Source organism: Typopeltis vanoorti, chromosome 21 (assembly GCF_054136105.1).
Source record: "Typopeltis vanoorti isolate ZY-2024b chromosome 21, IOZ_Tvanoo_1.0, whole genome shotgun sequence".
NCBI lineage: Eukaryota > Metazoa > Arthropoda > Arachnida > Uropygi > Thelyphonidae > Typopeltis > Typopeltis vanoorti.
In genome coordinates, this window is record NC_143569.1 from 55,416,205 (window position 1) to 55,428,639 (window position 12,435).

A 12,435-nucleotide genomic window follows, 5' to 3' on the forward strand; every position below is an offset into this window, starting at 1 on the left:
TGATTTTGTATGGCCAGCGACAGGATAAAAACTATATTACATTATATGTATTATCAATTTAGCTATTAGTTTCAACTGCAGATTTTCTGATTGATATACTAGTTATATATATATATATATATATATATATATATATATTGCGTGGTACTCAAACAGGCTTAGTTGGCTTGCTAAGGAAGGCTGGACTCAATTGCCCTGTATTGCACTGCATCAGGAGGCTCTGTGTGGTAAAATTCTGGAGATAGAGGATGTTATGAAAACTGTAATGAAGTGTGTGAATCTAATTAAGGGTGGAAATTGGGCCTTGACACACCACAAATGTCTTTCTTTTCTAACAGAAATGGAGGCAGAATATGACGATTTAGTGTTGTACACAGAAGTACGTTGGCTAAGAAGAGGGAACTGTTTGAAACAGTTTTTTGCTTTGAGAAAGGAAATAAAACAGTTTTTAGAGGAACATGAGAAGAAAAACAAAGAACTGATCACAAAACTATGTGATCCTCATTTTAACAGCTTACTCGCCTTTCTAACAGACATCACACACCACGTGAATGAACTCAACGTGAAGTTACAGGGATGTAACCAAACAATCTCATATTTAGTTGGACACCTAGATGGGTTCATAAGTTGACTGAAGGTTTTAAATTCACCCTAGTAAGAGGAAACTTGGTACATTTCCCTTCCTGCAGGGAGTTGATGGAGGTGAGCCATGACATTGACTTCAAGTTTTCTGTGCCAGTGTTAGACCAACTTTTGGAGCAATTCAGTAAGCGATTTTCTGACTTCAGTGACATGCGGCCACAACTAACATTATTTAACAATCCAATGCAATGCGACGGGGTGCTTAAGAGTCAAAGCTGTCTAACTGAGAGGAGACCTCCACATTGCCTTTTAAAGGAATGCGGAGAACCGACCAGGGCTTCTGACCTAATGTCCAATCCTCACCTTCTCGTGGTGAACCCTGTCGGGTATCTACTTGGATACTGAATGAACGAGGATGGGCTAGCAATTTGGGATTTAGCCGACCAAATTGTATTCTTACTGGTTAAACCAAAATACAAAATGATGGTACAGCATGGCAAAATTTCATGCCGGCTGGGGCGTTGCCCGGTTAAAAAAGGATTATATATAATCGGCCAAATGAGGAACACATTTACCAAATGTGTTCTCCATTTGGCCACATGGCCACACTCCCCACATTTGCTTAACACATTTAAACAATCACCATCCCAGGATCTAGTTCACCTTAGAAAAGGAAAACAACCACAGTCTTCTCTTCCTAGACACTGATTACATGTCAGCCTGATTGATTCCTTGGAATTCTCTGTGTACTGGTAGCTTACACTACCCCACCCTCCTAACAATATGCAATTATAAAATCTATATAACAGCAAAATTAATCAGTTCTGATAAGTACCCTAATTACTAAATTGACCACATTCTAACATTTCTTAGCCAATGGCTACAACCCCAACAAAATGCAAAAAATATTAAAACCTCTTAACCACACACACCCCCTTTCCTTATTTCAGAATAGAGACTATGCAAAATAAAAATCTATGACCATTCCATATATCTGGGGCACATCTAAAAAATTAACAATAATCATAAAGAAATACAACTGTACATCCACTTACAGATCACATAAAAAAAAAATGACATCCTTTATCTGCTCTACCAAAGACCAGTCACATTCACTAGACTCCCAGGTGTTTACCAGGTTCCTTGCAATTGCAAACAGTCGTACTGTGGCCAAACTCAGAATGACAGCCAATATCAGAATTTCTGAGCACATGGACCACATCCAGTTCCATCATTACATCTGCTCTAGACTTCCTGACACCCACCATGGCAAATGCAAATATGAGGCTATTCTTGGAATCTGTCTTAGTCCTGAGAAACTTTCCAAACCTCAGCAAATTTCAACAACAACGGTGCAAGAAACTTCCCAAATTTGGGAAGCACTCATCCTCAGATCTTCATCTCAGTGGCCAAGACCACCCATTATAGTCCACTACGGGATGCCATTTAGGACTTTATGCCCAACTTTGGCTGCCTTTTTTCAACCTCATTGATCCAGTGTTAATGACTATATGCACATATCATTGTTCTGTGATCTCTGATGATGGCAGTTTGACTTTGCTGGAGTAACAGAAGTATTAATTAAAGTTATTATAATTAATATTCAGTATACATTGTAATTTCTTGAGAAATAATAGTTATTAATGTCTAATGTATAAAACTTTCTACCAGAATTTATTGTGAACAACGGTTTTAAATTTATGTATTTCTTTCCTTATTATAATTCATTTTGGTAAAATTATGGAGACCACTACTCTGTTAATAGTAATAACTTTAATTTCTCAACATTTCAACCATTATATTAAGGTCATCATCTTGAGTATGCACACAAATACAGAGAAACAAGCAACATTTCATTCACGTGGTATATGCCAAAGTATCATTAATTTGATATTTTTGGCATTTGTTGACCATTACCCCACTGGCCTAACCTCTGATAAAAATGAAGGATTCCTATTGTAAATTCACTATCTCAATATTTTATACTAATACAGAATTTACTAATTGTTCATTACTATATGCACACTGTTCTCATCATTATTGCTTTCTGTTCTAAAACATCTTTAAATTTTTTCAGGGTTGGACAGAGTCATGTGTTGCCTGGTCCCCTCTAGGAACATATTTTTCAACCTTCCACCAGAGAGGCATTGCCCTATGGGGTGGTGAAGACTTTGGCCAAATAATGAAGTTCAGTCACAATGGTGTAACATACATTGACTTTTCTCCTTGTGAAAAGTATTTTACTACCTATTCTTCAGTTTCAGATAGTCGTGATGACTCCCAGTCTCTCATTATTTGGGAAATAAGGACTGGGACAAAGAAAAGGAGCTTTCATGTAGACGGACAGCTACCGTCATGGCCACTTTTTAAGTAGGAATTCAGTATATTTATTCCATTTTAAATATTTATATTGTCTTCAATATTTTGGGGAAAAAAATGGTGATGAATAATTAAAGATGTTCTCATTATCATTATAGGTTTATCTGCTTTTATCTAATTTGTTAATAAGAAAAGAACTTTTAATGATTAACATACATCTTACTAGGTTTTATTGTATTTAGCCCTTTTGAAAAATATTATATTGAACTATCAGATCACTCTAAACAGAATAAGTGCTTAAATTTTAGTTATCACATTTAAAAATAACATAGAATCATGGCCATTTAAAGAGTTGAATATAGATAGAATTGGAAGAGATTCTATAAAGATTGTGTAGAACTGACCATCTGATCCAGTGTCTAGTTTACAACTTGCTTTACATCCATTAGTATAAATGAAAGAAGATGCACTGGTGATTTGGGAATTAGACTGAATTATTCTGCAGTACAATTGAGATGACAACATAATTACAAAATAATACATGCTGGAATGAGGAATTCCTCAATAAAAGGGGGAGGGGGAGAAGTCATCTGTATCAAATAACCCCAACAAAAAAGAAAGAAAGCTCAGTCACTGAGAATTCATCCGTGAAAAGAAATGGAACTGGGAGAGAAACTACTATACACCATTGCCAGCATGTGAATCCTTCTAAATAATAACTAAGATGATTCCCTGATATAAGAAACAGGGAAGAGATAGTATATGTATAGTATCTGATGCTAAACCTGATCACATACTAAATGGGAGGCAATTCAAGTTGAGTGATGGGATTCTGTCACCCCCCCCCCCCGCCACACACACACACTCACAGAGAGAGAGGTGCAGGATCCTACCATCACAGTTAAGTTTGTTATTAAATCTTCCTAGATATTGATTTAATCTAATTTATTATTTTTCAAGTTTCCAGAATTTTGTTCATTAAAGCATTGGCAATATACTTATTACTGTCTTTCTTGCACACTCTCAAATGCTAATAATGTCATGCAATGTCATCAAGGCATCATAGAACCAAAAACAAGGCATGTACACAATTTTTCCACCTCTTTTATGTGGCCATAATTACCTTCTATACTCACCCATAATGCCCTATATATATATATATATATATATATATATACACCCCTTTTTTGAGTAATGTTAGCCAATGTATTAAAATAAGGGACACTCCTAAACAAAAACAGGCTATAATAGCCGTAATTATATTAATAGTGTTTAAGAGGAGTAACATGGGAATTTTCCCAGAAACTATACTTAATAATGTCATGTTTCTAATATCTTAACAGCACAAGTAAATAATTAAACACAAGTTTAATTATTATTCAATTAAAGTCCTAATAGTTCCAGTATGTCTTCTGTCACAGAGATTATATCTCTGTGACAAAAGAAATAGGATACAATATAAAAATTGTAATAACACATGAACATACAGTAAGTAGATGGGCAGTACAGCCACTGTAAGAATTTTATACCTCCGTACTTCAGCATTTCTGGTTGAATATCATCTACTCCTGCTGCCTTTCCGCATTTCAAGCCTTTGATGGCTTTTTCTACTTCAAGTATGGATATATATTCCTGATTGCATGCCTGGTCAGTGTTTTTTTACCACTGTGCTGTCATCACTGCTTGTTTCATTTAGCAATTTTTTGAAGTAATTACTCCATACTTCAAGGTTATCTTTTTCTCCTGTTTTCATGTCAGCTTTATCTCACTAATTCCTTTTAGTGCACTCTTTACTCCATTTCTGAGCTTCTTCAACAACCTCCAGAATATCTTGCCACCTTCTTGATATTTATTTTCTGTGTTCTTACCAAAATCCTCCCATGACTTTTGTTTAGCCAGGTTTACACAATGTTTAGCTTTCTTACATTTGTCTTTGTATTCTCTAAGAGCACAAGCTGACTGATTTGCCAGGAACTTTTGATATACTTTCTTCTTTTCCTTCACTGCCCCTTTAACTTCCTGTGCCTACTATGGAGTTCTGATTTTTTTTTATCTTTGCAGACAACCTCACCACATGTCTCTCTAGCTGAATCGATGCTTTCTTCAGTGCTTGCCACTAAATCTCCAAATTGGTTTCTGTTCTCAAACTCTTTCATTTTTTTAAAATAATGTTTGTCTATTTTAGTCTACAGTTCACATGAGAGCTGCTCAACTTTTATTTGTTTTAAAACTTTCTTATAGGTTCCTCTTTTCAATATGAAATTTAATTTTATCCTGCTCAAGACTAAATGGTGATCACTTCCAATTTCAAATCCTCTGTACACTCTGGTGTCCTGCACCAGGGAGAAAACATCACTATCAACAATAACATAGTCAATGAGACTTTTCTTATTCCTTGCCTCTTCTCTCCATGTGAATTTGTGCACATTTTTATGTTGGAACATTGTGTTAGTAATAACCAGTTCATGTCCTGAGCAGAAATCCAACAGGTATTTGCCATTAACATTAGCTTTGCTCTTTTCTCCAAATTTTTCCAAAATATTTTTGTATGCGTGACACAATCATTTCCTACTCTGCTATTTAGATCCTCAACAAACACCAACATTTCCTTTTTCATTGTATCAGTTGCTTTCTCTAAAGCCTCAAAAAATTCCTTCACTTCTACCTTAGTAGAACCTTCTGTGGGATCATAGGCACAAATAAGTCTCATTGTCCAGTTCCCCATTCTTATATTTGCCCACATCACTACTTTAGACTGCCTGCCATTTTCAAGAAGATTAGCCTCGTATTTTGTGTTGAATACTATGGCTACTCCTTCTTTTCCTTGTTTTTCATTGCCTGAATATAACATTTTGTATTTATTGCTTAGAAAGATCTCACCAGATTTTGTCTTTTGTTTCAGTCATCCCTATTATGTTGATCTTTTACTTATCTAATTCCTCAGCCAGCTCTATTTCTTTGCCATTCAGCCTTCTTATGTTGAGATGCGTTTCAGGATTTGTTCCAGTATTTGACCTGGTTCCCTGACGAAAACAATGGGGGCCTTGTTTAACCAGGCGACACCCCAGCCAGCATGAAATTCTGTCTTGTATCATTATTTTATTTGTCATTAAACCAATAAGAATACAATTTGGTTGGTTAATTCCAAATGCCAGCCTATCCTCATTCATTCACTATCCAGGTAGATACCTAACAGGGTACACTACGAGAAGGTGAGAATTGTGACCCTTAAGGTTTCTATAAAGTTAACTTATTTGACCTTGACAGTTTTCCCCCAGAATGGATGGAAAGTATTAAAGGGAAAGAGGACAACATCTAAATAAATAATTAAAATAAGTATTTCAATATTAAATGATATTTTTTCTTGACCACAGAAGCTATGTAAATTAAATAAAGCTATGTCAATATTTGGGAAATGTTAATCAAGTATCTGAGAAAAAACTATTTAATACCAACTAGTTTCACCAACTTGAGCTGTTGGCATCTTCAGGATACAAGACTGATGATTGGAACTAAAGCTAACAAAACATGTTACAGACTAGACATTAATAGAATTCTAATTATAAATCACAAAACAACACTGAATGTGTGCAATACATGTTTGGCGCATGCATGATTTCACTTGTTGTTTAGGAACATTTTATAGTTGGTACTAAAGTTCATTTCTTGTGTGTTTAGAGATCTAATGATAATAGCTTTTATCTGTTGGATTTCTGCTCAGGACATGGACTGGTTATTACTAATTCTAAAGCTAATTTAGTCCCTAATTAGATCTCCAAACACACAAGAAATAAACTTTAGTACCAACTATAAAACATTCCTAAACAACAACAAGTGAAATCATGTACATGCCACATGTGTATTGCACACATTCAGTGTTGTTTTGTAATTTATAATTAGAAATCTGTTAATGTCTAGTCTGTAACATGTTTTGTTAGCTTTAGTTCCTATCATCAGTCCTGTACCCTGAAGATGCCAACAGCTCAAGTTGGTCAAACTAGTTGGTATTAAATAGTTTTTTCTCAGATACATGATCAACATTTCCTAAATAGTCAATTTAAATAAGTATTTTAATGTTAGATTTAATACTGCTTTTCTTCACAGATGCAATCTATGTGGATGATAATAATAGATTTAGAGTACTGTACTAAATGTCTAGGATAATTACTTTGACAGTTTAAATCAAACAACCAATGACCTAGCAGAGTTAGAAAATGTTCAAGAGAAGTTTAAAAAAAAAATACTGACAAAGGGAAACTTCCTCAGTTTTCCCCCAGAAACTGAGTTTAGGCCAAATTGTTACTATCAGATTTTCACTTGAAGTTCGATAGTTGAGAAATCATAAATCATATGTTTATAACAAAGACTGTTTGAGTTTGTAGATCTGAAAAAGGCATATGACAAAGTACCAAGAGAAAAGCTATTCAAAACACTACAATTATATTGTGTAAATGGTACATTATAATTACATCATGAAATTATGGAAATAACTACTGTGTTAGAGTAAAATTTATTTAATACATACATACATACATCTTCAAGGCCCACCTTTCCTAATTGGGTTGTGAGGGCAACAGCTGCAAGAGGAACTTCCAATGGTCACGATCCTCTGCCACCAAGCTCAGGTGTTCTGGTGGGATTCCCAAACGTGTCCACCCAAGGTTTTGGATATAATCTATCCAGCAAGTCCTTGGCTTTCCACTTGGCCTCCCACCCTCTGGCTTGGCAAACAGGGCCTGCTGAGGGAGCCTCTCTTGTGGCATTCTGACCAGGTGCCCGTACCAACGTAACTGTGATCTCTCAACACAGAGAAGCAGCAGTTGAGTATTGAGGGTTTCCCGAATTGCAGAGCTTCTGACTCTGTCAAGTCTTGTCAGCCCCGCAACCCCTTGAAGGAACCTCATTTCAGCCGCTTGGATTCGTGTCTGCTCACACTCACTTCCTGTTCTTTTGGTCATTACCCAACTGTCATGACCATTGGTGAGGATGGGGACATAGATTGTATTGAAGACAGCCAGCTTTGCCTTCTGGCTTAACTCCTGCTTCAATACTACCGAACGGCCAAGCTCCCGCAATATTGAACTTGCTAAGCCAATTCGAGTATCTAGCTCTACATCCCATTTTCCATCATTCGTGAATATGGACCCAAGGTATTTAAACTTCTCCACCTGCTTCATTGAGACTCCACTTACATGTAGAGTGCACTGGGATAGTTGTCTTGAGACCACAAATGTTTCAGTTTTGGCCACACTGATCTTCATTCTGATCGTCTGCACAAACTGCTATAAACCTATCCAAGGTCTGCTGGAGGTCATCTGTGGAAGAGCTAAGCAGAACTAGGTCATCTGCAAAAAGCAGACGTCCAATGCTACATCTTCCAATTCTGACACACTCACTTCCTCGGCTGTGCCTATCAATCCAGTCCATAAATATTATGAAAAGGTAGGGTGACAGAACACACCCTTGGCGGAGGCCAACGGAGATTGTGAAAGGTTCAGACTTTGTGCTGTTTACCCTGACACAAAACTCCGGGCATTCATACAGGGATTTGATGGCAGCTAATAGTTGGCCATCCACTCCATACTCCTGTACTACTTGCCAAAGCTTATCCCGAGGAACCCAGTCATATGCCTTCTCCAAGTCCACAAAACATGCATTGACATTCTTGGCATATTCCCAAGATTTCTCAAAGACTTGCCTTAAAGTGAAAATTTGGTCAGCTGTGTTTCTACCAGGACGAAAGCCACATTGTTCTTCCTGGAACTTTGACTCAACTATGCTCCTGCACCGTCTTTCCAAGCACCTAGCATACACTTTCCCAGGCAGTCTGAGTAGAGAGATGCCACGATAGTTACTGCAATCCTGGTATTATTATGCCTATCTGCCATTGCTTTGATGCTTGCCCAGATATCCAAGCAGCCTGACACACTCGGGTCAGCCAGAGAACACTGCCTCGATTTAAGGCTTTTAGCATTTTGGGCCGAATTTCATCATCGCCAGCAGCCTTGCCCGATTTTAGCAATTTTATTGCTAAATGGACCTCTTCTGCTGAGTCATTGCTCCAATCTGCATCTCTTGGATGTCCACGACTGCTGGGCCATCTGGGTTAAGAACTCTCAAAGTATTCCCTCCATCTGTAGAGAATATCCTTCTCGGTTGTTAAAAGTGCACCATCAGAGGCCTTAATTGCCCTTGCTGTGCACGATTTCCTCTCTCGAAGGCAGTGGATGGTCTGCCAGAATACTTTGTTTGCATTTGCATAGGATGAGTCTAATCTTTTTCCAAAGGATTCCCAAGCCTTCTGCTTTGCTGTCTTTACTACCTCAGCAGCAGCTTTTCATGCCTCAGCATACTGCAAACGCATCTCAGGTGACCTGACCCTAAGCCATGTTAGGTAGGACTCCTTTTTTTCCCGAATAGTTTTTTGGACTTTTTGGTTCCACCATCACTGTCCGTTGCCACTCCAGCCGCTTTCTGCCACAGCATGAGAGTGCAGAGGCAGTGACTGCTGTTCGGAAAAAAAAACCTTACTACATCAAAGCTCATCTTGTTATTATCTATTAGGTTATGAAATTAAATTAACCTGGAGAGCAACATGTTCACACAAAAAATTTCTCATATAAATTATAACAAACCAGTATGGATGGTGGCCAATAAAAGCTGAAAAATTACTTAGTCTAAAATAAAACCTGAAAGATTGCTTAGTCCTAAAGTCAGGGTTTGCTAGAAAACCAAGTGGGCTGAATGTGTGCCATCCAAATTTAGTGATTTTTATGCCACCGTTATTGTTAAGATTAGGATGGTTAATCAAAATTTCACAGGCTTCTTTAAATTTCCATTAATACCAGGTTTTTGCGTGATGTAAAGAACAAGTACTTTTCCAGTCAGTTTGGTGCAGGGTGGTAAGAGCATGATCTGGGCGGCCTGCTTCACCAAATTTGTGTTCTTTTTTATTGGTAGGGATTGCATGTCCAGTTTCCCCAATATAAGGTAAGTTACAGGTGCAGTAGATACAATGAACTCCAGGGTGAGCCATTGGTGGGAGAGGATCCTTGTAGGAGTTGAATATGTTTTTTAATTTTATAGGCAATTTAAAAGTGGCATTAAGATTATAATGGTGTAGAATTCTATATGTTTTTTCTGATAACGCTTGAATGTATTGGATAGCTATGGTTTTACTGTAATCTATAATTTTTTTTGATGAAGTTTTATGAAGAACACTATTAATAGTATTTTTGCTATAGCCATTATTTATAAATGTATTGCTAGTAATTTGTAATTCTTGTTGTTTAAGAGCTTGTTCATTAGAGCAAATTGTTATAGCTCTGTTTTTGAGGGTGTTATTTTGCGAAGGCTGGCGGTATTAGTTAGCATGTAGATATCAGCTGGTATGTGTAGGCTTACAGTAAACAGTGAAGGATAGGCAGCCTGAGGAAAGACGTGTGACTAGTGTTATCCAGGAAAGGGATCGAGTTCTGATTTTCAATTTCAGTAGTAAATTGTATGCACTCAAGTTGTTTGTTCAGGTGGCTAAGGAATGTGTTTAACGTTTGGTGGCCGTGTGGCCAAATAACAAAAACATCGTCAATGTGTCTAAGCCAAACTGTAGGTTTTAAAGGAAAAGAATCTAGAGCTCAAAATTCCACATAAAAGTTAGCAAATGGGGTGAATAGTTGTGAGCCCATAGCTGTACCTTCTTTTTCTATGTAAAAATTATTTTGTCAAACGAAGTAACTGGAACATAGTATTTAGGCAAAGAGAGCTGTAATGTTGGCGGAAATTTTTCTGTAAGAGAAGAATTGTGTCACTGATTGGGACATTTGTGAAAAAGGGTAGAAACATACAAAAACTTGGTATGAACAGAAATTTAATGAAGCCTGTGAATTTTTGATTAACCACCCTAATCTTAATAATAATGGTGACATAAAAATCCCAATAATTTGGATCGCACATATTCAGCCCACTTAATTTTCAAGCAAACCCCTGACTTTAGGACCAAGCAATTTTTCAGCTTTTATTGGCCACCATCCCACTGGTTTGTTGTAATTTATATGTATACTTATATGATTAATATTTTGTGTGAACATGTTGCTCTCCAGCTTAATTTAATTTTGTAACCCAATAGATAATAACATGTGGTAAGGTTGTCTGCAAGGATAGAAAAATCAGAACTCCATGGTGGACACAGGAAGTTAAAGAGGCAGTGAAGGAAAAGAAGAAAGTATATCGAAAGTTCCTGGCAAATAAGTCAGCTTGTGGTCTTAGAGAATACAGAGACAAATATAAGAAAGCTAAACACTGTGTAAAACTAGCTAAATAAAAGTCATGGGAAGATTTTGTTAAGAACATAGAAATAGAAAATATCAAGAAGGTGGCAAGATATTCTGGCGGTTGTTGAAGAAATCTCAAAAATAGAGGAAAGAGTGCTGAAAGGAATTAGAGATGATAAAGGTGACATGAAAACTGGAGAAAAAGATATCCTTGAAGTATGGAGTAATTACTTGTTTTATTATGCACCCTTATTTTACTTTACAGAAAAAAAAATTTAAAAGTTATTATTTATTTTGCAAAAAAAGGTTAAAACTTTAAGAAATAGATGTTGAATGTTGTTTAGCAGTTTCAGATATTTTGAAATTCGGTCGAATATTTTTTCACCCGAATTTCTTAAACTCAACAATCGTCGGCTTGCAATCTTTTGCTGCACCAGTCATATGCATGTCTTCATAGCGCAGCTATCTCTATACCATTGCTGTCCGTTTCACACTCCACTTTCACTTATTGTTAGTCATTCATGAAGGATTGTTCTTAATGCTTCTCAAGTCTTATAAATTACTGATAATTTTTGCTTGAAATATGGAGAAACATTCAAGTTATTACAGTGCTGGTTTTAAGCTGAAAGTAATTGGTATTGCAGAAAAACTTGGCAGTTGTGTAGCAGGGTGTGAGTTTACAGTGACTGAGTTTAATGTGCAATATTGTCATAAACAGAAACTTGCATTACAAAACATTGCTAAAGATTTAAATATATTGTGCAATGAAGGTGAGCGGCCAATCACATAAATAACGTTGATAATTAAAATTTAAATGCATTCATTTTATAAGTAATGTGAGCAATTATAAATTATAATGAATACTAAGGATTATAAATGCTGATTTATTTTTTTCCTGATAAAATTTAGTTTCTGAAAATCTCCACATATATCTTGCACCGTGATTTTTTTAACTTCAATTTTTGGGGAAAAGTGCAAGTTATATTCGAGTAAATACGGTAGCTATAGTATTTAACAATAAACATGAAGATAAACTTGAGTGGCATGCAGTTTTAAGTAGCGTGACCAACCATCAAAATGAAGAATTGGGCAATGAGACCTACTTGTGTTTATGGTACAAGCGAAGGTTCTACTAAAGAAGTGTATGAAATTTTTGTCATTAGAGGAAACATCTGATATAACGGTGAAAAAATTCAGAGAGGTTTGTGGTTACTCTTGATATTTCAAAACTATTTGATTGGATTTTGCACAGAGGCCTACTTAA

At 36.4% G+C, this 12,435-nt stretch overlaps 1 protein-coding gene across 1 annotated transcript in view; it reads left to right on the forward strand.

The window, feature by feature from the left end:
- Positions 1-12,435, forward strand: part of eIF3b (eukaryotic translation initiation factor 3 subunit b) — a 242,628-nt gene that overhangs the window by 114,236 nt on the left and 115,957 nt on the right. Inside the window, exon 6 of the mRNA XM_090410856.1 lies at positions 2,660-2,952. Coding sequence (XP_090266982.1) covers positions 2,660-2,952 — 293 coding nt within the window. The remainder of the gene's footprint in view (positions 1-2,659; positions 2,953-12,435) is intronic.